Raw genomic sequence first — 26,590 nt, forward strand, 5'->3', positions numbered from 1 at the left:
ACTATAGTATACAGGCAAATGAAAAAAAATTTGCTCAATGCTATTGAATTTCACTGAATTTTTTCATTTTAATCTTTTAAATAGATTTATTTTTGGTTTACAAAGTCTACATTTTATAATAAGGTGGTACATTGTAAAAAGAAATTACACAAAACATTCATACTCATTTTTCCTGGTTCGTTATCATAAAACATTGCTTAATCTGTTTGCCTCTTCTAAAAGCTTTTAACAGTAAGGTAAACCATTTTCATTTTTAGATTTTTTCAGAAAGCGTGTAAGTTCTGTAATGAATACATTTCAGATTTAACAGTCAAGACTAAACAAATTCACTAAAAACTCAACTCAAGGTGTTGGCTGAGTGGCTGGGATATCTGGGATAACCAGTAACAGCCAGGCTTCAGATTAAAAGATCTTTAAAAACAAGAAAATGTCAATGAAGGCTGTTTGTTAAGGGCCTGCATTCATTTCATCCAGGAATGTTGCTATAAAGTGCTTCAATAATGTGCTTAACTAGAAAGTGGACCAGGAATCTGTAATGGACAAACGCAACTTCAATCATGTGATGTCCTGGGTAAATATTAATAGCATTTTTAGACAGTTGGGAAAGGTTTGGCCTTTTATCACCCCTATAAGGAAGCATCTACCTAAAATATTTTCTTCCTCTATAAATTTACCTTTTCCAAGTATAAATAATGATTAGGTGGCATAAGTGATATAAAAAGCTATTCACATAATTGTTATTTTGTGAGTGATTTGAATATAGTGGTTCCCGTCATTTCTGGAAAATCATGGCTCCATTCCCATATTGTCGATGCCCACCTTCTGTCTTCTTGGCTTTAATGTGGAAACAGTAGCTGTTACCACAATTGTCATGACATGTATCGTTTCATGAATCTATAGATATGTAATCTGTGAGATTACAGTAGAAATCTGACCTTCTCATCGCAGCAGCAGCAACAACAGCAGCGGATGAGAACCAAAAGAACCAGCAAGAGGACCATGCCTATGAACGTTTAACATTGTGTTAATGATTCTTAATTATGTATCATCATTTCACTTTTGTTTTACTTAATTTAACTTGCCTATAAAGATGAAGAAAACTGCAAAGGAGGCAATGTCCCAATCTGACTGAAACATCTTCTTTGATTGTAGTCTTGAGACCACATCATTGAACTGGTTCTCAAAATCCTGTTGAATATTCTTGTCCATGACTTCGTTACGAAGATTCCTAAATGGAGGGAACGATATTAATTGCATGCTGTTGCCATATATTTTGAAAACGGAAACTAAGAAAATAAAACCCAGATGCCCATAAACTAAACCAACCTGTTCAATACACAAATGTAGGCTACTCAAATGACATCCTGAATAAACAGGAAGCTGTTTTTTATAATCTTTCGTACAAAAGAAATGAGATTAACCACAACGAGATTATAAACTATATTCTAAACTTTAGAAGAGTATATTGTGAATTAAGACATTACAAACTAAAAGAGAAAATGACATGCTTCTAGTCACGCCATTGTTTAACCCATACGTTTACTCAGTTAAAAGCGACAGATTGAGCTCAAATTCATTCGCTTAACACTTTTATTAATCCTTAAATATTGTATCGTTCGCTTTTAAAGTAGGCAATTAATCTTACAATTACCAATATTATGAAAATCAAAGATCGCACTTCAACCTCGGGTAGATTAATCGTATATAATCTAAAATAATTTATAATCGTCCTAATTATCTTATTTCCATTTTCATAAATCGTCTTAGTGCAACTTTTAGAACGATTCTCGATCACTCACCTGTTGTTTTGCTCTGTCGTGTTTCCGGGTTAAGGCGCTACACCTACACCTGTCTGTCACTGCGCTGCTCATAGAGGCTGGTCAGCCTCTGAAATCATTTTGCGGAAGTGCGATGCTTGTACAAAACTACACGGTACTAGCTATGGATCTAGCAGCCAAAATAATCCACCAATACACCACTCTACTTCCAGCAACTCAAGAGCCCTTAAAACCCACACTGTGATTTTATGTTTTTTTTGTTTTGTTTTGTTGTAACATGTAATGACATTTTCTATCGTGCATTCCCCTGGAATTGTTATGTATGTTCTAAGCATTAATACAAATAAATAATAAACACACACACACACACACACACACACACACACACACACACACACACACACACACACACACACACACACATGTATATATATATTCTACCTGAAGGGTGATTTTTCTATTTATTTATAAATGTATAATATATATATATATATATATATATATATATATATATATATATATATATATATATATATATATATATATATATATATAAACAGTACAGGTCAAAAGTTTGGACACATTACTATTTTTAATGTTTTTGAAAGAAGTTTCTTCTGCTCATCAAGCCTGCATTTATTTGATCAAAAATACAGAAAAAAAAATGTAATATTGTGATATATTATTACAATTTAAAATAATTGGTTTTCAATTTATTATACTTTAAATTATCATTTATTTCTGTGATGCAAAGCTGAATTTTCAGGATCATTACTCCAGTCTATCACATGATCCTTCAGAAATCATTCTAATATGATTCATTATCAAAGTTGGAAACAGATCTGCTGCTTAATATTTTTTCATAACCTGTGATACTTTTTTAGGATACTTTGATGAATAAAAAGTAAAAAAAAAAAAAAAAAAAAAAAAAAGAAGCAATTTAAAAAAAAATAGAAATCTTTTGTAACAACAATGTACACTACTGGTCAGTAATTTGGGGTCAGTAATTTTTTTCTTTCTTTTTTTGAAATAAATCAATACTTTTATTCAGCAAGGATGTGTTAAATTGATAAAAAGTGATATAGTAAAGAATTTTGAATAATTTATTTTGAATAAATGCAGTTCTTTTTAACCTTTTATTAATCAAATATATGAGGCAGCAGAACTGTTTCCAACACTCATAATAAATCAGAATATTAGAATGATTTCTAAAGGATCATGTGATAGACTGGATGTCACATGTGACACTGAAGACTGGAGTAATGATGCTGAAAATTCAGCTTTTTATCACAGGAATAAGTTATTTTTTAAAGTATATTCAAATAGAAAACTATTATTTTAAGTTGTAATAATATTTCACAATATTACTGTTTTTTGCTGTATTTTTGATCAAATAAACGCAGCCTTGATAAGCATTAGAGACTTCTTTCAAAAATATAAAAAAATCGTAATGTTTCCTGTGTGTGTGTGTGTGTGTGTGTAGTTGTAGCGAAAACAACATACCATGTATGTTGTAGTACCAAACATCCACTAAAGGGGTCGCTGTCTCCCTTCATAATGACCTCTGACCCTTTGTTTACGTGGAAGGAGAGCTGTTCGTGCTTCCGGGTTTTATTTCTGCAGTTCTCTGCTCAGTTTTAAAGAGATGGCTACGGTACCGGCCCAGTCTCTTCGGGTTTCAGAAATTAAAGACCCCACCGTTTTATTTGAACGGTACGGTACGGATGAGATCCGTGCGATCGAGAGGAAAGTGCGCGGAGAGATAGAGCATAAAAAGGAGGAACTTCGACAGATGGTCGGTGAACGTTATCGGGATTTGATCGATGCTGCTGACACTATCGGTGAGATGAGACAGTGCTCGGAAAGTGTCGTTCAGTCCATCCAGGACATGTACCGGTACTGTCACAAACTAAAGCAGGCGAAACAAGCCCCTCAGTCCAGCGGCAAAGCAGAGGTAAAACTCTCTTTCTGGAGTACGGGGACAAAACAAACAGCATGCAGAAAAATTTCACGTTTTTTGTATTTATTCTGACGACTTTTATTCAGCTTCGTCAGAGATATTCCCCTATGTTTGAGTGCTGCTTTCCTTTTCTAGTCAACCGATATGGGTCACCGTCAGATACAAATTCAATATGTCGATTATTGTTATAAATGTTGTATATAAAGGTGAAATAATGAAAACTCTATTCAATTGCCACAACTGTCAAAAATAAACTCTTACAGTGTTGACACAATATCCAAGTGATCTATATGGAATTTATTTTTGACAGGTGTGGCAATTCAATAGTTTTCATTCGTTCACCGAAAAAAGACAACCCCAGTTTCTATCAATATACAATAAATCCCAAAGTCAGAGCTCACTTGTTAAATGCTCATTAGCTGTATTTTTATTCCTGGCAGGGTCAGAAACAGTCCCAGGAAAAATTCTATACGATGGCGTCACAGATAAAGCTCCTCCTGGAAATCCCTGAGCGGGTCTGGAGCGCCATGGAGTCCTCGCAGTACCTGCAGGCCACACAGCTCTACCTGCTGTGCTGCCACCTTCACAGCCAGCTACACCTGGAGGGCGGAGGGCATCAATACAGCCCCGTCCTCTCTCGCTTCCCCATCCTGGTGCGTCAGGTCGCAGCTGCAGGTCATTTCAGGTACACTGTGCTACATTATAGGCTGTCAGAATGCATCTTTTAGATGAGTTTATTGCTCTTACCTAAAGCTAGCTGCCTTTTATTTGTAGGTCTACAATCTTATTGGACAGTAAGTCTGTGCTGCGGGGCAGGGCGGTGTCTGATCAAGCGATCGCTGAAGCGCTGGTCTCCACCATGCTCCTGGAGGACAGCTCCCCTCGACAGGCTCTTGCTGATTTCCTGCTGGCTAGGAAAGCATCCATTCAGCAACTGCTCAATCAGCCCCAGCACGGTGAATGACTTTGATAATATGAATGACCTTTTGGCTTATGAATAGTTTAGCTTGTTCTCTTTTATTTGGTTGATTAGAATATATATCATTACATTTGCACATGGTTGTTCTTTATTCAGATGTGATGCTGCTGTCCCTCTCTTAGGTGCTGGTGTTAAAGCACAGGTTTGTTCTTTGGTGGAGCTGCTGGTCACCACTCTGTATCAGGCGTACGCTGTGTTTTATGTGCCTCCGGAGGGCCAAGTGTCCGATACCGGTTTGGGCTCTGGCCTGCTTTTTACCACCTTGGAGAATGTGACCTCCAACACATCCTCTGGTGAGTTTTCCATTTTACCATTAGGTTGGGATGCTTAAGGGGTCAGCAATGTTAGAAATGAATGGGGCAAAAATGCCACCAAAAGAAACAAAAATTACCCCCAATTTCAAGATAAGGGGGTAAAAAATGTCCCTGCACAATAAGCTAAATCTATTACAGCTGTCTTGGTTAAAGTGAAATGTGAAAATGAATGAAAAGTGTTGATTGCGGCATTAAAATTAGATCTGCTCACGTTGCATCAGATTTCTTTTTACACATTTCTTTGCATTGACCATTATAACCAATCACACGTTTCTCTTCTGCTTGAGCTTACGAGTGCAATGGCCAGTTAAAGGTTTAGATTGGTCTCAGATAAGGAGTTTTGTTCAGTGCGCTCACTCGCTGACTGAATTCTGAATTCTTGCAAATCCTGCTATCATCATAAATAACAAAGTGCAGATACGATGTAATTAAGAGATTCGTTTCACAGTGTAGATGTCGTGCAGAACTCACACTAGAAGTCATAGTGGGGATGTTCTTTACTCACGTTCTGTATTTCATTTGTTGGCAATTTAAATAACCGTTTGTTTTCCATGCTACTAAAATTACCAATGTAAAGTCTTGATTTTCTAAATGATACTTTATTTAGGCAATTTATGTAAATACTTGAATGCCATCTTTGAGCAGCATTAAACAGTTTGTACAAATGAACATAAATGGTAACAGTCTGTAGTATTCTGTTTGAAGTAATTGGTTAACTTTATCCCACGGTTTCACAGACAAGGTTTAAATTAGTCCCAGACTAAAATGCATGTTTGAGCTCTTTTATCTGAGAGACACTTACACTGGCATATCTTGAAATATGTCAGTGCCATTGTTTTGTCTCAAGATGCACATCAGTAATGTTTTTTTCTAAGGCACGTTTATAAGTGCTGCTTAAATGTCCTAATTGAACTAAGGCCTAATCCTGGCTTAATCTAAACCCTGTCTGTGAAACCAGGCCTACGTATCTGACATAAGTCAACACAGATACATTTAATAAGTTAATAAAAATTACCCTTCTAAAGGTAACAAATGTCCTTGGAAATCAATTACAAGGGGCCTCTTTAATGGAAAAGTAAATTTATGTCACTGCGAACATAAACCTGACACCTTGTTTTTTTACATTATGTGTCTTAGTCTAAATAACTTGCCTAAAAGAACCTTTGTGATATTTTGTGAAATCCAGGGAAAGATAAGAAGGTCCTGGACAAGGAGATGAGCACAGGAAGCTGGTTTAAATACCTCCCCCCTTCAGTGATGAACTTCCAGCCTGTCCTTCGGACACTAGCGCAGCCAATACAGAGGGAGCAGCTCAGAGACACTCTGCAGCAGTGGATCGATACGTATGTCCCTCCTACAAATGTTCATTTACATTTCTCAAATGATTAGTTTTATACGCTCAATTTTCTTGTAATAGCTGTAAGGAGGATATCCGCAGTGGAGTCAGCAGCCTCCTGGTCTACGTGAAGAGTCTAAAGGGTCTGGCTGCGATTCGAGACGCCGTGTGGGAACTGCTCAGCAGCGAGTCCATCAGTCAACACTGGAGTACTGTGTGTCTGTCCCTCCTCGAACGACCTCTGGCCTTGTGGGATGACCTTTTGCAGCAGCTCTTCCTGCAGAGACTTCAGGTACTCATAACTGATTTAACCAGTTTAACTGGTCTGATGTGTTTACACCTGCAGTTAACCTATATTGGGTGATCCCAATGCAGGTATGCAGGTGAGAAAGTTTGCCATTCTAACCACCAGCGAATAGATATCAAGAGAAGGGTTTCTGACTATATACATAATTCACCATGTCATTATGGTACTACATGTTAATAAGGCACACAAATATATAGATATAGATTTTTTTAGTTCATTGAATGAACAATGAACATCTGAGTGATATTTATTTCTTTAAAAAAAAAAAAGATTGACCCCAGACTTTTGAACTGTAGTGTATGTAATGTAAAATAATCTGAAGATGTAATGTAAATAAATAAATATTTATATATATATATATATATATATATATATATATATATATATATATATATATATTAAAGGTGCACTTTGTAATATGTAGGAGGATCTGTTGACATAAATGCAATATAATCATATACATAATTATGTTTTCAGTGGTGTATACAGACATTATTACCGTTATGTTTTTATTACCTTAGAATAAGCAGTTTCTATCCACACACACCGCGGGTCCCCTTACATGTTAAGTCGCCATTTTGCGCCATCATGTTTCTACAGTAGCCCTAAACGGACAAACACGTTTCGTCACTGTTGTTCTTCGTGCAAAGAAACTAGCTAAAGTCAGCGAATAAAACACTGACACAATGATGAACAAGTAACAATAATATTCGCAATAACTTTTCGTTGAATAATTAAGTAAACATAATTTCTTACTTTATCTTTGTAATGAAACCTCATTGCTTAACTGGCTACTCTCTGCTGTTTGCAACTTCTGTTGGATGCAATTTGCAACCCCACCACTAGATGCTGCTAAAATTTACACACTGCACCTTTAATATACATGTTTTGGAACCCCTTTACACCTGTAATTACCGCTGTCTTCTTGTGATCGAATCATCTGAGATTGAATGTTAATACCATGCCTTGTCATCCAAGGTGCGGTGTCAGTTATCTCTCTAAACCTTGAGTTTATATAAGGTAACCCATCTTCTCCTACACTGTACCCTTGATCTCTCTAGGCGATCACGCAGGAGGGCACAGAAGGGATCTCCAGCAGCTCCAGACAGTTCTTGTCTTCAGCCCTGCGGGATCTGCAGGGTCAAGCCACAGCTGGGACTTTCAGCCGCGGGGCGCAGTATGAGAGTGACGTTGCAGCTTTCCTGTGGTCCGAGTCTCAAGGCGACCTGCTCAGCGACACAGCCTGGGTGAGCGTAGCGCAACGCAGCCCGCAGCAGAAGAGCGGCCTGTCCATGAAGACCCAGGCCCTCACCCCCTGCGTTCAGACCTTCTGCTCCTCCCTGGACTCCAAGCTCAAAGCCAAACTAGATGACCTGCAGCACTACTTGCCCTCGGAGGAAAATGGCAAGGAGCCTTCAAAGACGGTCCCAGTGACGACTAGCTCTCCTATTAACCGCTTTATGGATGCTGGAGCAGTGGAGGACATTCTTAGAGAGCACTGCCTGGCATGTGTGAGGGATGTCCTCGCCAGCGTTCGTGCTGAGCTCACTAATGCCCAGAATCAGACCAGCAGCCCCAGCCATTTAAGTTCAGTTCTCTTTATGGCCAGACTATGCCAGTCAATGGGGGAACTGTGTCCTAGTCTGAAACAGTGCATCCTGGGAAAGCAGGGAGGCATGGATCCGGTGAGCAGAGGCACTCCACGACAGGGCAAGAAGTTGGGCAAAGGGAGCACAGCCAAGGCAGCGGACGTCAGCCCAGCTCAGGCTAAGTGGAGCTGTCTGAAAGAGGAGCTTCTTTCCTGCAGCATGGAGGCCTATCGGATCTGGAGCTCGGCACTCACCAGGGTAAGATTATGAAGACAATACGGAACATTCTGAGGACAGGGAATCAACAGACTTCATTCGCCAGCTTGATAATGCTTGATGATAACATTTTTATGCCGAGTACATATTTAAGGCATATATCTTTTAACTTTTTAATGCTTATATTGTTCAATAAAATTGAATCATTCAAAATGCATTTCAGGCACTTGTGGGCAGCTTTGCTGCGACTCTCCACGCAGGAACTGCTGGATCCATCCTGGGTACGGCAACTAATTGGGAGGAACTTGAAATACCGGAAGAAACAGAGTCAGGCAACAGTATAATGTCCAAAATACGCCTTCCTGTGCAGGTAACAGCTACATTTCTCCTTTTATTAATATTATTATTATTATTATTATTAACATAAATACTTTAATATATACATTAAGGAGACCAATTGTGGGCTACACAATTTCTTATACCTTATTGTATACTGAGTTTTCAAACTTTTCAGTGCCAAATCTCAAATATGATGATCCCCTTTTAAGGCATCACCTCCTTAAATGTATAGCAACCCATCTAATGAAAGATAAACAAATATACTTACTTATTGTGAAAGACATAAATACATGTTCATATTTCTTGCACATGAGTGCATATTTATTTATTTATTTGTGGTTTTTATTTATTTTTTGCGGACTCCCTTGCACCCCCTTGTGGCCCCCTGGATTATGTATTATTGCACAGTGTTTTATGGAATAGAAAGGATGTCTTTATTTTAATTGTAAAATAATTGTTTTTCCCTTTTTCTCTCTCTCTCTCTCTCTCTCTCTCTCTCTCTCTCTCTCTCTCTCTCTCTCTCTCTCTCTCTCTCTCTCTCTCTCTCTCTCTCTCTCTCTCTCTCTCTCTCTCTCTCTCTCTCTCTCTCTCTCTCTCTCTCTCTCTCTCTCTCTCTCTCTCTCTCTCTCTCTCTCTCTCTCTCTCTCTCTCTCTCTCTCTCTCTACAGCCATCATGGTATGTTCAGTCGTTACTCTTCCATTTGTGCCTTGAGGTCAATAGGGTTGGAGGTCACGCGTTACCAAAGGTCACTCTGTTGGACATCTTGCGGAGTTGTCTAGACCAGGTGGTGAGTGAGTATGAAAGACTCACTCAGAACACACAGAGCAAGGTGAGACGATCTTATTCTTCCATTCTTGCTTTTTAGTCACTGTTGTAATGGAATAATTCCAAAAACCAAATGTCTGTTGTTCTGTCTCATGCTGTTCTTTCCTCCCTGTCTCCCTCTAGGATGCAGGCCTCCCCATGACCCAGAACAGAGCTTTGCAGCTGTTGTTTGACCTTCGGTATCTCAGTGCCACTCTAGGGTCCCGCCTTGAAGAGGGTAGGAGTTCCCGCTCTCACCAAGACCCAAGGTAACCTCTTCACAAGCTAGGGATGGGCACAAGTTTTCAGTAGGAAGTAACAGTAATGATCTGTCATAAAAACACAATCATAGCGTGACTTGACCTTCCAACTTTAAAACAAAGCACAACCGATTACACCAAGAATAGCTTATGCCTGAACGGCAGACCTCTTACACTTTTCCTTCATTCTTGCTGTGTGTTAAAGGATCCAGCAGGTCTGTGACTCCCTGGAATGTCACATTGATCCATTTGACCTGGATGTTTTCACTCCACACCTGAACAGCAACCTGAACCGACTCTCACAAAGGACTTCTGTAAGCATTGCCATTTATCTCCCACTAACCCTGTTTTACACATTTCAATTTGCCTGGTCTTATTTAGATTGGCATTGCCTTTGTCGTCTTTTTTGTATTGAACAGTGTTTTGTCTAATGTTTTTTTTAGGTGCTTTTAGGATTGTTGACTGGCACAGAGAAGCAGTTTACCTCTAGGACCAACAATATCAACTCTCAGGAACCATACAACATCCTTCCTTTGGCTAGCAGCCAGATCCGGTGAGTATAAAGCTCTTGTCTTGCCCTTCATACTGTTTAACTCATTGTTATATATATATTTATGGCTAGTTAATTGCTGTCATGCTGGGTGCTTCATTATAATACAAATATATTTTATGTTAGAAACTTCATATATGCGTTTAGATAAGTAAAATTATACTTGTATATTTTTGCAAATAAAAATATTTTTCAAATTGAATTTCTCATTTATACTTTGTTTTTTATTATATTTTAATTAAATTATTTTCGTTAAATATAATAATTTCATCCTTTTATTTAGTTTTGAATTCATTATATTTTTAAATATTTCATTTAAATATATAATTATACATTCCTCCCTCCCCCCTCAAGGTTTGGTTTGCTGCCACTGAGTATGACAAACTCTCGAAAGACTAATTCAGCCACACATGGAGCAGATGTCACTAGATCACTGGTAGGTTGGTTAAGCATTTGTTATGTAAAATACCTCTTCTGGTATGTTTAAAAGAAACGTGTTTATTGATGTTTATTGAAAAAAAGACTTCAGTTGGTGTTTTATTTTATCATGCCTTTGCAAATGAGCCACTTTCTACCAATGCTCCCAGTTTTACGTGGCCTAGCAGAAGAGCTGCTGGATCTCGAGGCGATAGGTGACGTCATATTGCGTGGTGCTACTTTATTTTTTGCTGTGAGCTTGCAGTGCATAGTTTTGGATTTACTTGACTAGGACTTGATTCACTGTGATTGCATCAGCTGATATGCTTTGCGAATGAAACACGTGGCATAGCAGCAATCAAATGCAACTGATATATTGAGCACTTGAGTTCAATACCTCTGTATCATAAGCAAACAAGCATCATGCAGTTACAGATTTCTCCACTGGCTTTAAACCTGCTAAATCTTCTGCTTGTGGTGACAATTTTTGGCTCTAGATGTGGAAAAACTATTCAAAGCTCTGTACTTGCATTTTTAATGCAATTCATATATTTGTTTGGGGTTTTTTTAGGTGGCTCCCTCCTCTGCTTCTGCTCCACAGGACAGTTTCCGGCCAGGAAATCTCTTCAGGCAGTTAGCAGATCAAGAAGAGGAGTCCGCAGCCCCTTCTCTCTTTAAATTAGGCTGGCTTTCTGGCATGGCCAAATAAACTTTTATAAAGTTGTTGTTGTTTTTTAACCGCGTACAACACTATGTATAAATAATATTTAAAATACATTTGGAAATGTAACAACTGTGTCCTGTATTGCTTATTCTTTCAAAATCACATAATATAAAGAGAAATTGCAATGCAAAGCATTAATAAAAAGGGAAAGATTAAATGAACATTACAATTACATCTTTGTATTTATCAAGCACATTATCTATTATTTAGTGGCTTTTAATTATTTTATTCTGATTAAATATGTGACCCTGAACACTAGTCTTATGGGTAATTTTTTTTAAATTGAGATTTATACATCATCTGAAAGCTGAATACATAATATTTCCATTGATGTATGGTTTGTTAGGATAGGACAATATTTGGCCGAGATACAACTATTTGAAAATCTGGAATCTGAGGGTACAGAAAAATCGAAACATTGAGAAAATCTCCATTAAAGTTGTCCATTTCTATTGGCGATAGTGCTGCATCTGTTCACAAAAATAAATGTTTTATATATTTAAGGTGGGAAATTGACAAAATATCTTCATGGAACATGATCTTTACTTAATATCCTAATGATTTTTGGCATAAAAGAAAAATCAATAATTCTGACCCATACAATGTTTTGTTGGCTATTGCCACAAATATACCCGTGCAACATAAGACTGGTTTTGTGATCCAGGGTCACATGTGTTAAGTGAATCAGAAGCACAATCAATGTAAATGTATAGTTTAGCTCTATATCCTCAGTTAGTTACCCTTATTAAGATGTTGTGTATATTTAATTTAAACATTTTTTGGTTAGCATAAGAAAAAGCTAAATGGGATTTTTTTTTTTTTTTTTTTAGTAATGGTTAGAAATTTTCATAAAAGGGCTTTTGTACATAGCTTTGTAATTAATTCATTTAAAATAAGAATTGTAAGCTTCTCCAACACTGCGAGCACTGTTACAATGCGAGCACTGCACCAATGAACATGCTGTCTTTTATTGTTTTACAGTAAGAGATACAGGTATCGCCATGACTACTGCACACACACAAAACATGTTCACACGACAATGGGAAACTGCTATATGAACAGCAATTGAAGGTAATGCAATCTTTGTGTTGGCTGAAATATCACTGTGCAAAAACAAATGTGATCTGAAAAAGCAGCTCATCTCACAGCAATCATCCACGTGTATAATTTAACCCGAGAATATGACGTTTTGTTACAGAATTTAGCCAGCTCCAAAAACATATTTGGATGCAGCAATACAAATGATCGGAACTAGCTAGTCGGCAGTGATATGTACACAGCTGTCATGTTTTACTGTTATTTTTATATATTTGGTAGCAATTCTGTGTTGCTTTTAGACTCTTAGCTCAATGTGAGACTTTGTATTGATATGTACATGTAAAAGTCATGAAGCATTTTATGGGTCTCTTTCAATTAGTCAGATTATTAAGTAAAGCATTTTCCAGCATGTATCTTTGTCTCTTTCTATTTGCGATCTAGTTTGCTGGCCATCAGTTTTTTAATGTCTACGGGTCCAGATGCAGCCTCTGCCTTTGCTTTCTCCTCCTGCTCCTTCTGCCAGGTGATGATGGGGCTGATGCTCTCCCTGCGGCCCCTGGCGTTTTGCTGCAGCTGGACATCACTAAATGGGGGAGAACAGGTCTTTTTATGGCAAAATACTGCTGGTTTGATGACATGTTTTATATTTCTGAAATGACTCGTGAATTGTTGTGTAGAAATTGCAATAAAGACAATCAGTAGCAGAATTTACTAGCAGAAGAGGATGAATTAAGGGTGAAAACACACATACACACTGACTTACGAGAAATTGTGTGGTACAGGTGAAATGGCCTTTTTCTGCATTTCCTTATAAACTGGTGACTTCAGGTAGCGATAAAAGGTATCCTAAATGACAAATTCAGAGTTCAGAAATGTCCAGGGTGCAGCTTTTTTTTTAAACAAATTCATGCGAAAGTTAAAATTACTAAGTAGAGATGAAGCAGTTACCAGTTTGATGATAAACCATGATAAAATCTCGACAGTATTACCGTTTCATATTTTAATTATCATTAAACAATACCATGATTTGAAGAGACTTGCGGTAAATACTGTACAGCGTTAAAGGTAGGGTAGGCAATTTCAGAGAGCCTAGCAATAGCGACAAGAACGGGCACGGCAGAGTCTTCAAAGCGTCAAGAGAGACGGCGTTAAATTACCTTATGTCTCAAAGCACATAACATCACAATAATAATCAACACTTAAAGAGATCGCTCTTGTTCCACCTGACTGCTGCAGATTTATTTAATGGGTTTTTAATAAGGATTCATCTATATTTAATTCAAAATGTATGCAGTGCAAACTGTTTGATAACTTTATTCAATTTCTGTATATTTCACAGGGCACAGGTAAATTATATGGGTTTATGTGAGGATTGTTTTAAGTTCACTTAAATTAAAAATTGCTATTTTTTTTAAAGCCTAACAAATGCTTAAAAAAATTATAGCTTTCAATTACACTGTTGAATGGCTATAATTAATGTTCAAAATTAAAAAAAGAATTTCATTGAGGCATCAATACTGGTCTTCATTCATAAAAAGATGCACTTAAACAAGTACTTAAAATAGGCTACTGTCTTTATGTTGTTTCTACATTAATTTGGTGATTTACTGTGAAATTATTACATTATAAAATATTAAAACTTATAAAAATGTATATTAAAAACATACATATTTTTAATTGCGATTAATCGTGATTAATCAGAAAAAAATGTGTGAATAATCTAGTTATTTATTTTAGTCAGTTGGCAGCACTAGTTTTAATATTTATACCCACATCTATCAGGATGTGAAGAGAGTTCCACCCAGTATAACAAAAAGTGTTTATAAAAAATTGCCTACCCTACCTTTAGCTAGGTTAGCAAGTCTCTCTTAATTAAGTTAGCAAGTCTCAGTCACAGACGCAGCATCCAGCGTGGGTTTTGTTTTGTGTGAAAACATGACGGAAGACAACTCAACTCAACTCTCATTTATAAAGCCCTTTCGAAACCATTAGAATGGACCAAAGTGGACAACTTTGGACAACCTTTACAACCTAGTCTTGTGGTTTGTGTACAACCATTCCATTCCAGCTGCTGTTCCATAAGTGCCACCTACTGTCAGAGAGTGGATTTTCATTTTTATTCATCCTGTCTAGCGCTTTTGTTCAAACCAATGCAAATATTTCATGCACTGTTGTAAATTTTAACCAGTTGATGAAAAATAAGCTAAAGTGCATTCTAAAAATCGAAACAATTTGGATAATACGGTATCTAGAATTATTCACAGAACAAATAAAATACCTAATCATTTCTCATTTTACTTATCCTTATTTTTAATAATGATTTAAAGGCTAAAGTGCGAGGTTTCTCATTTTATAAAACTTTTTTGTCACAACTTAATTTGAACATGTTAGTAAATAATATGTTATGTCATAAGTCACCCAACCAAGTTCATTTAAAGTCTGACCATCATGGTTAATGTTATTATTTTTTAAACCATAAATTGTACAGCGATGGTAATTATTTTATTTATTGTTTGTTGGTTTTCAATATAAAATTTGGTCAAATGATTGTTAGTGTGTGTATTGGTACTTTTTTAACGTTTACAGCACATTTTATCAATACTGTGGTAATACTGATAACGTGATTATTTTTGTCACTATAATCGCAATATGAAATTTCATACCATTTCATCTCTATTACAAAACATACAGAATGCAAGTGGCCATCACAAAAATAGAGGCAAGAATACAATCGCACCTTTTTCATCAGCATGAAGATGTGGGTCTGAGCACCGTCCAGTACATATCGGTGAGGATGCTCCAGGCCCTTTACTGTAATACCCATTGTCCTGCCATCAATATTGATCCAGCGTGGTGCTCCCGGGGCCAAAAAGGTTCTATAAAAAAAATCAGATGCTGAGAAATGGAGGCCTGACATGGAAAATACATGTAAAGCAGTAATGTGCAAAAATAATGTGTATCTGACTTGAAAATGTGTTCTGCTTTCTCTGACATAGAAGCTGCTGTGCCCCATTTCAACTCTTCAGCGGCTTCCCAGAAAGCCATATTCTCACCTGCGGTGAAAATGAAAAGAAGAAAAACATATTCAATTACTAATATAAATAGTTTGCCTAAAAAATGGAAATTCATTTTGTTTCACAAACATATAAATTATAATGATATATACTGAAAGTAAATAAGCACTGGAACTGTAAAACTATTAAAATCGTTTGTTAATTGACATAAAGCTGAAATAAAATAAAATATAACTATTACATAAACTTAAACAATTTTAAACAAAAATTTTAAATGCAACTGAAATAAAATAAATTCCAAATAGATTTAAATGAAAACTAATTAGAATTAAAAAAAATAATAATAATAGAATAATAGAAATGACAAAAGCACATAACAAAATGACTACAATTAAAATGACAACTAAAATATAAAAATAAAAGCTAATTCTAAATATTAAAGGGGTGGTTTACTGCCTTTTTTCTTTGCTTGATTGTGTTTATGGGCTGCAATATAACATGTCTTCGTGTTTCGTTTGTTAAAAAACGCCTTATTTTTCATAAATTTCACCTTTATTGTAAGCCGCGTCCTCCTCTGTCATTTGAACGACCGGTTGACTTCCTGAGTCTATGAAAACACTCCCTCAGAAACAGGCAATGGGCTCAGATTGGTTAGTTCGGCCGGCGTGCTGTAATTGGCTAAACTGCGTCCGGAATCTTCACGCCCATTACCTTTACGGGCGACAGTTGCATGTGCTCCGGACCCGGTCAAATGTAATGGTGTCAATATTGCCTCATCAGTTTGAGCCAGAATCTCTTCAGAATGAAGAGAGTCAAGCAGAACCTCCGCAAACACGGCTCTTACTAAACGTTTCTGAATGGTAATTTTTTTTAATTATTATTTTCTCAAAGAATTCCCATACGCTGTTACTTGAAAATGCTACTGCTGTTTGTTAGCTTTTGAGATACGCTTTCCCCCTGATTAAACATTTAATATAACTGAATACGTTACATGACTGAGTAATACCGTTTTTTAAAGATATTGTTTTATTGATAGAATGAACAACCGTTTAACTATTCACAAAACTTACCGGTAGTTTACTCAGTTTGTCGTTTTCTTTAGGTGTACATGTGCAGCTGAAGTTTGCTGTTGCGATAATTTTTTGAAGTTTGTACACGTTTCTTATACACACAAAATAACATCGAACTAACTATAACCAAACAGCTTTGGCATTGGTTTGCGTTCTTGATCAAATAAAAAAATTACGTCATAAAGTAAACATGGGAAATACGTTTACAAAATTTGTACATATAAGTTACAAATTCGGGTCCAAAATGTTTGTACGCATCTACAGCCAGCGCTGGCATTTTTTTACATCCTTGATAAAAGTAAAACATTACGTCTTAAATTATACAGGCAAATACATTTAAAATGATTAAATCTTACTTGCAGGTTGTGGCCTCTGGTTTTAAAGCTGTAACTGCTTCATGTTGGAGTAATAGTTTCTTGTTGAATCCGACATTGAACTCGTGTAGATTCTGGAAGCTGTCTTCCGTAAAATGCGCAGCACAGAGAGCTAAACTACGATTGTAATTGTCAGGAACATAATCAAACTTAAATTTGAACCATTGTTGACGAACTACAGCGTCTGTAGGAAGCCTGAACACAGAAGACCTGACAGCTACAGCTCTCCACTATAACTCCTCTTCGACAGCAGAACATGTTCCGGAGGGAGGGTTGATGTAAATGTATGGGTTAGTTACGTATAAAACCCGGGAAGTATCTCGTTGTAGTCCCATTCGAGTCGTTTTTGTAGGCATTAAACTTCCTGATTTTTAAAAGACAATATCTCTGCTTATGTTGAACTTTCAGCGCAGCAACTTTGCAGATACTGTTCATGCACCAACAGCAACATTACACAGTATTTAAAATGAAAAAAGTGAAATAGCAATCAACCACCCCTTTAATAAATACTATAATAGTACATAAATAATACAGAAATGACACCATAAAAGTAATCCTCAAAGGTGTTATTTTGTGTCTGATGTCTCAGTTGATCCAGTTCACAAAAGTGGTCTAAATTTTTTTTTTATACCAACTATTTTTCAAAGCATTAATTAAATATTCACAAACCACTGAATTCCTTCTTTAGGAAAACCTTGAAGTCTGCACGGCCCCGTGGGTCACTGATCAACTCATAGAAGCTAAAGGACCAGCGCTCCACTCTCATCTTTGTGGGAACTTCAGCACTGTAAAAAATATAATACACCAAAGTGATATAAAGGTACACTGTAACTTTTGGCACTCTAGTGGTTAAAGTTTATAGTTCACCCAAAAATGAAAATTCTGTCATTAATTTACTCACCCTCATGTCATTCCAAACCTGTAAGACTTTCGCTCATCTTCGCAAAGAAGATCTTTTTGATGAAATCTGAGAGCTTTCTGTCCCTCCATTGACAGTCTACGCAACTACCACTTTCAAGCCCCAGAAAGGTACTAAAGACATCATAAAAGTAATCCATGTGACTCCAGCGGTTCAACCTCAATTTTATAAAGCTCTACAATTCTTTTTAGAAAGCTAAATATCCAACGCGTCTTCACGCAAGCGTCGTGGTGCTCTCGTGAACCTGAGTAGGAGATTAATATTTTGTAAATAAAGCGGTAAATTATGTGTAAAAAAGCACTTAAGTTGCATCGCTTCATAAAATTTAGGTTAAACCACTGTAGTGACATGGATTACTTTTATGATGTCTTTAGTACCTTTCTGGGGCTTGAAAGTGGTAGTTGCGTAGACTGTCAATGGAGGGACAGAAAGCTCTCAGATTTAATCTAAAAGATCTTCATTTGTGTTCCGAAGATGAACGAAAGTCTTACTGGTTTGGAACGACATGAGGGTGAGTAATATATTCATTTTTGGGTGAACTAACCCTCTAATAAACAAAACTGCAACGTCTTGCGGAATAACATTATAGCCGGAGCTTCTTCTCTCTGTTTATGTATATGACTAGGATACTCTACAGCGGCTGTTGTCCCGCCCGGTCTAAAATAGTCCAAATATGAACACTTATTATAGGCGTACCATAGGCGTACCGACAAAAACACCGTTTGGAAGATGGATTTATGATTCGCTAGCTCATTATATAACTTTTGTAAACATTGAACAAAACAAAGTTATATGGTGTACCTTTAAAATGAATGAATTTAACTATAATTCGTTTAGAAAGCTCTCAGGGAATCTTACTCTGCCGTGTTCAGCTCCCAATAAGCGTCATCATCCGTTTGCCAGGGATTACTAGGGAGGCAGGGCACGAGGAACGGGTCATGGTTCATAAATGTCGCCATATACTTGACCAGGCTGAATGCAAAGAAAAAGATATGTAGAAGAAAAGCCCATGAAGCACGTTTAGGTGACAACTAAAATTGATAGTGGCAACTGCTCTGTTTTGGTAGGCTAATTTTGACTTACGCTCCAAGAGATACTGTAGACTTGACCCTTGACCTCATGATTGCCTGTTGTGTGTAGATGATCTAAAATATACAGATAGAACCAATTAATCAATATCATTAAATAAAATACAACCAGTTCTCTAAATGTGTGTAAAGAATCAATGTCACTTACGATTCTTCTATAATAATCATAGGTTTTTTTCTGAAAAAGATGGAGAAACAACATCCTGTTACATGTTATGAAATGTTTCCGATAAGACACCACAAGACCACACGCAACATGCTATTCTGCCAAACACAGGTGATATACAGTATATGTGTGATGCCTACAAAGTATCTTGCCAAACACAAACAAGCACAAGCAACTACATATAGCCACAGTCTAAATTTCAAGGAAAAATTAAAGGAGCAGTCAATGTAACGGCCTGAAATGATGCTCAGGGTATATAAAAAAAGGAAATACTGTGGCACACTATATATACACACTTGTTCATATAGTATTTCTGAGTGTTTGAATGATATTCAAGGAAAGAAAGGATAGTTTGTGCTCTCTCTCTCATGTGTGTGTGTGTGTGTGTGTGTGTGTGTGTGTATAGGAATCATCTTGAAAACTGAAGACGTATTAGTACAGATCTGCGTGGAAAGGAAAGAGAGAAAAAGAAACAGTCACACCAACAGATTCACAGTCTTATCTCTCAAAGCAGTCAAATACAGTTATACAGTATACACCACATATCATAAGGTTACATAATATTATTATGATTGATCATGACAGATACACAACTGTTCGAAGGTTTGGAGGTTTTTTTTAATGTTTTTGAAAGAAGACACTTATGCTCACCAAGGTTATAATAATACAGTAATACTGTGATATATTATTGGAATTCAAAATATCTCTTTTCCATTTTAATAAATTTTTAAATGTTTTATTTATTCCTGTGGTTTTTTCAGGATTCTTTGATTAATAGAAAGTTCAAATGAACAGCATTTTTTGTAACATTATAAATGTATTAATCGTCACTTTGGATAATTTTAATGCACTCTTTCTGAATATTTCTTTAAACGTGTTAATTTCTGTACTTTCTTACTCACCCCAAACTTTTCAACAGTAATGTGACTTATTCAATGACTTTATGCATTTTAAACTAAATTAAAATTCTGTCATCATTTACCAACCCTCATGTTGTTCCAAACCTGTATGAATTTCCTTCTTAAGTGGAACATACAGTAAGAGAAGATATTTTGAGAAATGTCTCATAGAGTCCAGTGTTGTTTTGGATCCCATTGACTTTTTATTACTTGGACAAAAACAGTTCATTCATTCATTCTTCAAAATAACTTTTGTGTCCCCCAGAAGAAAGAAAGTCATACAAATCTAAAACAACATGAAAGCGATTAAATGATGAATTTAATGATGAATTTTCATTTTTGGGTGAACTATCCTATTAATACATCAAAGTGTAATATCATATCATTACAATCTATTCACATTCCAACAGGTCCTTTGCTCAGCTTACAATGATAAGCTGCCCTTGTGTATTTCCAACAGGCCCAATGAGGCGAAGGGGTCGGTGGGTAAACGTATCTCCTCGAAAGATCAACAGGTCAAAAATCCTCTTAAATCGCAAAGAAGATTGTGAGAGAATCTTCATGGCCAGCCCAGGACTGAGACAGACACACTGCTAATCGGCTCTATAGTAAGAGCCTTTCAAACCACACTGCGTTCAGTAGTCTTGCCTATGGAGTCCCTCCCATAGTAACATAAGCATTTAAAGGGATAGTTCACCCAACTCACCCTCATGCTGTACCAAAATTGTGTGACTATATTTCTCCCGTGGAAAATAAAACAGGATATTTTGAGAATTGTCTCCATGTATTGTTTTGCTTTGTTTTTGTCCACAGAATAGATGTCAATTGGGTTCAATGCCTTTTGGTTCCAAACAGTCAAAATAGCTTTTTTTTTTATGTTCTACAGATTAAAGAAAGTCATACCGGTTTGAAAATGACAGAATTTTCATTTTTGGTACCCTTTAAATTTACCCTTTAACCCAGTGATCTCAAACTCAATTCCTGGAGGGCCACAGCTCTGCACAGTTTTGCTCCCACCCTAATCAAACACACCTGATCCAGCTAATCAAGGTCTTCAGGATTATTGGGCTGCGTTCCAGTCCAAAATTGTCATGCCCTTCACTTGCTAACTTCCCTTCGTCTCGTTCACTCGGATGTACGTCATTGCGAGTGCCCACTACTGGCGGAAACTGCAATGGGCTGAACTGGAACGTCCTAAGCCCTTGATCACTTGGAATCAGCTGTGGAGTTGATTTATTATTTACATTTTTTTCCCTTTAAGAATTTGTTTAATGCAGCATCCAAATGTTTATAGGTGTGTTTGGGTTGTTTTAAATTTAAAAAAAATTATAATTAATATATCATAGAGTTGTTTGTGTGGTGGTGATTAGACGAGATATGCGGTGACGTTACAATCGTGTTGCATTGTGGGACATATAGGTGCCTGAAGTGTACATTTGAAGCAGACTCGCTCCCTCGGTCAAAATCGAGGGAACGAGGGTCTGTCCATATAAACTTCCCTCGTCCACTTCACGAAGTGGAACGCACTTCAAAATGGCGGCAGGGATTCCCCCGAGGGGAAGTGCTTAGGGAAGTTCGCAAGTGCGTGTCTAAAAGTGGACTGGAACGCAGCACTAGAAACTTCCTTGCAGGTGTGAGTTGGAGCTGGTTGGAGCTAAACTGTGCAGAGCTGTGGCCCTCCAGGAATTGAGTTTGAGACCACCTTTAATCAAATGACATCAGTCATTATTGATGCTCTGGATGAGTTAGTGTGGTGACTTTTGAGGGCTCACATGGAAACTCACCAGTTACCTCCTCTGTATTAGGATCAATATGACGATCCAGCACATCCATAGCACTGTGTGTTTGTGGCTGTAGACACATATAAGAAAAGAAACTGTATCCTCATCATAGTGTCTTCAAAGCAACTGTATACTAGCAGCTTCTGCCAACCACTTACCGGAGGCCTGTGGACAATCCAGTAGGCTCTCTCCTGACAGTCAAACACAACTCTGTCTGCCTTCTGACGCAACTTCCCAGCCCTTGAAAAACAGAACACAATTAAATCAAGCAAGCACTAATAACATGATAGTCCTAAAGAATCACAGTAAAGGAAGTAAAAGGACAAACCACATGGCTGATGGACACTGAAAAGACTGAAGAAGTAGTAACTAAGACAGCAAAAGAGTATAGAAACTCACTGGTACTGCTCTTTAGCTTGCATCACAATAAAATCCCATTTGTGGTTCAACCAATTGTGGAGTTTGTTGTATTCCTCCTGTAAAAATGCACAAAAATGATGCTTTATAATGTCATTAAAGTCAACAGGAAATGGAAATTCACCCTATTCACTTTCTAAATGCATATTATTGATATTATGTGGTTTATGGGCAACAAACTTCCATATTCTGTAAAACAGGTTGCATCGCGTCCGGTCCAGGTCTTTATTTTGTATGTGCTTGGTTAAATATTAAGCTGTTTTCCTCAAAGGAGCTGCCAAAAATGAGAATTACCGATGTACCGATCTAAAAGTTTTTTATTTTCCTTCTTCTCACTAGCATTCGAATATTAAAATGTGAATAAATCACCAACAATAAAAGTAATTAGCTAGTAGGTTAGCTGATTACCTTAAAAGTCAGATAGCGTCGGTCAGTTCATACTGCCATTAACACTTTCTCCAACAAGCGGATGTGTTGAGACCTGTTTTCCTGTTTGTTCATGTGACATTCGTCATAAAGCCTATTGTGAATGATTCACCCATTTATGTGTTTATTTATTCATTTATTGAGCCTGTAATTTTTAATCAAAATGTCATAACTCAAAGTTACAGTGAAGCGACAGACTTCTCTCTGGTGACGTATGTAAGACTTCTCCAATAATTAGGTCGTTTAAAGGCTCACTATGCAATATTTGTACCTTAATATAACAGCTTCGAAATCATTTTGGTAAACGAACTCGTAGCAAAAGCAAGGGGGGGGGACGCCGCTGGCAAAACCCAGCAATGCAATGTTAGCGGCATCGAATCTCGCTGACAAAACCAGCAATGCAAGTTTGAGAGATGGCGCCCCGACAAATCTCGCGAGAATCACAACTTGCTTTACGGCACGACATCACACACATCAACAACATGTGAAGCAGCCTCTATGGAAGACACTAGCACGCATTTCAGACGTGAATCATGGCAGAGTTGACGAAGAAAACGAAGAAAGCGCGGTCGGAAGAGTGCAGAGACGGCTCTGCGTGAGTGGTATTTACGACAGTAACGTTAAATACAAGTACTCCACAGCGACTCTAGAGGTCGCTGTTTGAGAAAAACGGAAACTGCATAGTGTGCCTTTAAACCCCGGCCCTTTCGTACAATCAACTGCAAGCTAACATTCAGATCTGCCTCCATTCAATCAACAACTGATGAATAGAAGTCCCGCCCTAAATTGTTTTCTTTTTCTATAATAGGTTTCACTCCAATGTATTTTCTTTGACAATTCTTGTTTTTTTTTATGAAATATAGCAGTATTTATTATAAATGATTTATCTGTTCACAACTTTCAACTTTCCCACCCTCTTGTAGTGACATCTCATCTCATCTCATCTGATGACGTTGTTTACACAGCAATAGAAATCCACAACCATCCAACTATTCGATCAATTCCAAATGGACAAAATCAAGTCTTGCCCTACACTTTTTCTTGTTTGAGTAGCAGTTTCACTCGAATATATACATCACAATAGGGAAGAAAAGACTATCGCAAAGTCTATTTCATGCTGACTTTAAAATGATTAAAAGTAATAGCTTCACTAATGAGTAATCAAATTTATATTTTTACGTACCTGTTCATAAGCATCAAGTACTCCCTTTTTTCGAATGTTTCTCTTTGCCAGATAGATTGCTTTAGTGACAGAAAACACTTTTATTAGGAGATACAAGCGTGACATACAAGCATGTCTCTTTAAATGGGTAAATGAAAGACCTCTGGTCAGCAGCTTTTCATATCCAGATTCATTTTAAATTGTAATTATGAATCGCACTTCATAAAATGTGTTATAAATTCTTTATGTGATGATGTTTGTGAATAGGCAGAATATTACAAACCGTAATCAGTGTCCTCAGCTTTCAGTTTCTGCACAGGCCAGAAATAGGGGGTCTAGACAGAGGGAAAAGGTCACCTGATTACTATGCACCACTATTAAAACATTTTTAAAGACACAAGGTCTACTGACACAATTACCTGAAAGCGGTACAAACTGCCATCTGGTTTGAGGACAAGCTTTTTGTGGTCCTGCAGAGGGTAGATGTACCCGAATGCCGCTAACATTGTACCAAACGCTTGAGCCTCTGCCAGAGGGCATTCAAGAGTATTATTGTGCTGAGTAATGTATTCAAACACATTTAAAGGATATTTTTTCAGACCATTAATTATTCAAAACAATATATTTTCACAGTTACCATCATTGTCCATGTTCATATGTTTGGAGATCCATGCAACAATGTCCTGACCTGTCAGACAAGCAGAAACTATCATGACAACTCTAAAAATAGCACATCAATTAAATGATTACATTACATTACATTACAAACAACTCATTATTAAGCATGTCAGTGTATGGCCCAACACTAAATTGTGATGAAATTAAAATATGTATAACAATTTTCTTGCATTTTGAACATTTGTGTTTTATAAATCTCAAGCTTATTACTATAAGACCCAGTTAAATGTAGATGAAGTTAAAGTTCCGGCTCGCTAGATTTTTCGACAACCGTTGCAGAGATTAAAGAGCAACTTTGGAACCTAAAGTAGTAAAGGTCTCATCCAATTGAAGTCTGCTGTATATAGCCAGTGCCGTCAGATTATGATCTGGCAGCACATACAGTAGCTTGTGTCTGTATATAGACCGAAAGGGAATGTACAGTATACAATACATGGTGATCTGTGAACAGTGTTGAGATTCAGCAAGACTCCCTTACAAACTCACCAGCGATGGCATGGGGAATGGTTGTAACATTTAGCTTCTGTTCTGATCCCTTCACTCCAGTCGATGGGTCCTGCATCTGAACCACTATGGCCTCCAGCTGTGAAATTCAGGAAGTTTGTTTAATATATGAAAGCTTAATATTTAATATATATAAAGAAGTTAATATATAGATGAAAGTGCTAAAGGACACAATACAATGCTCAAGAAAGGGCAGTGTCACAACTTTTGAAGTTCAATGCAGGAAACAGGGTTCATAACAGCTATATTTAGGAAAATATAGCTGGAGCGGTGAAAATTTCAGTCACATTTCAGAATGAGTTTCAGTTGTACATGTGGACCCACATACCAAAAGATTTCCTTACAAAATAAATGTACAAATATTTCAAATAATACAAATCCTGCATAATTATAAATATAATTTTTCCAGTACATGTTGTGCTATGGCAGGGGTTAAACAATTACCTTTCTTTTTCTCAAGAATTTGCCTGTTTATTTTCCCAAAGTGTATGGCATTAAATATTTGTTAGTCGTTTTCATGCTATAGATGTATAAACTCATACATTTTAAAACTTTTAAAATCAAGTTTATTCATTATAAGTCAGCAGGGAAGGGCCTGTTGACCTAAATAAAAAACACTGAACCTTTTTGTCTGTGAATCTTGCTGAATAATTTGTCAATATTCAAAAAAAAAAAAAAAATTGTCCAATTTAAGTGTTGGCATTTTTTCTTTGTAATTACTTTAAATAACATTGTATGGTTATGTTTGATTAATATTCCCTAATGGACATTTTGATGTTGCATTTGTAAACATGTACTGTACATGAGCTCTGCAAGAGTAACAACTAAAATACATTTTTGTTACGGGTAACAGTTAGTCCAGTCTGGCCTTTGACCAAAATGAGTTTGACACTTCTGTACTATGGCAACATGCATGACCTTTGAAGTTGAGAGCCGCTCTTAAGGCAAGCTGTCAGATGTGGCATGATGCCAGGCTAATTGGATTTGAATCAGCAAGCTCTTTTAGAGCGAATCTCTTCAATGAATAAGATCTCTCCCAGAAGCTAAGAATAAACACAGAACCAAGAAACAACAATAAAATACAATAAAAAATAGGCCTAGTCATATATTTGGATATTCTATGAGAGTTTTTGGTTTCCATTTTAATTATGACACTGTTAGAATCACATAGTATAGTTATTATTATCATCATTAAAAAAATAAGTTTTGGAAAGTCAGGTAAATTTATGAATTTATGAAACTCTACCAGGCAGGTAGCCTATTTGCAACAGCAAACAGAATGAACAATGAGACAAATTGCTAATTATAAAGTATATATGGTCTTTAAAAGTGAGTTAATTTATCAATAATAGATCAATACACTAAATAAATCACCACTTGCTTACTTTACTTAAAAATATATATATAACTTTACCTTTTTAAGGCAGGACATCCGAGGCCGATAATGTTGTGCATGGTCTCGGTCCGATCTTATTGTCAT

General features: G+C 36.8%; 3 protein-coding genes across 4 annotated transcripts; 1 reads left to right on the plus strand and 2 right to left on the minus strand.

The window, feature by feature from the left end:
- Positions 1–51: 51 nt before the first annotated feature.
- On the minus strand, positions 52–1,878 carry smim22 (small integral membrane protein 22). The gene is made up of 4 exons (XM_081385420.1): positions 1,800–1,878; positions 1,083–1,228; positions 936–1,003; positions 52–834 (listed from the first exon to the last, which is right to left on the minus strand). The coding sequence occupies exons 2-4, from the start codon at positions 1,207–1,209 to the stop codon at positions 787–789; spliced, it is 243 nt and encodes an 80-aa protein (XP_081241546.1). The 5' UTR covers positions 1,210–1,228; positions 1,800–1,878; the 3' UTR covers positions 52–786.
- Positions 1,879–3,343: 1,465 nt separating this feature from the next.
- cog1 (component of oligomeric golgi complex 1) lies at positions 3,344–13,023 on the plus strand. Of its 2 annotated transcripts, XM_081383625.1 has the most exons (15): positions 3,344–3,732; positions 4,179–4,423; positions 4,513–4,694; positions 4,840–5,010; positions 6,218–6,374; positions 6,449–6,659; positions 7,736–8,521; positions 8,703–8,849; positions 9,487–9,648; positions 9,768–9,892; positions 10,089–10,197; positions 10,327–10,436; positions 10,788–10,869; positions 11,021–11,065; positions 11,422–11,831. In XM_081383625.1, exons 1-14 carry the CDS (start codon positions 3,424–3,426, stop codon positions 11,033–11,035), a joined length of 2,811 nt encoding a protein of 936 aa, XP_081239751.1. In that variant the 5' UTR covers positions 3,344–3,423; the 3' UTR covers positions 11,036–11,065; positions 11,422–11,831. The 2 variants fall into 2 exon arrangements, with proteins under 2 accessions (XP_081239751.1, XP_081239750.1); XM_081383624.1 differs by lacking the exon at positions 11,021–11,065 and having other exon boundaries at positions 11,422–13,023.
- rgs9a (regulator of G protein signaling 9a) lies at positions 12,506–26,590 on the minus strand (the record flags this gene model as incomplete). The annotated part of the gene is made up of 17 exons (XM_081383821.1): positions 12,506–13,195; positions 13,376–13,458; positions 15,350–15,488; positions 15,578–15,665; positions 17,740–17,855; positions 18,848–18,961; positions 19,073–19,134; positions 19,226–19,255; positions 21,934–21,993; positions 22,082–22,163; positions 22,323–22,399; positions 23,950–24,008; positions 24,212–24,263; positions 24,348–24,454; positions 24,566–24,616; positions 25,093–25,189; positions 26,525–26,590. 17 exons carry the CDS (start codon positions 26,588–26,590, stop codon positions 13,039–13,041), a joined length of 1,440 nt encoding a protein of 479 aa, XP_081239947.1. The 3' UTR covers positions 12,506–13,038.

The sequence above is a fragment of the Scardinius erythrophthalmus genome (genome assembly GCF_964197995.2).
Source record: "Scardinius erythrophthalmus genome assembly, chromosome: 1".
NCBI lineage: Eukaryota > Metazoa > Chordata > Actinopteri > Cypriniformes > Leuciscidae > Scardinius > Scardinius erythrophthalmus.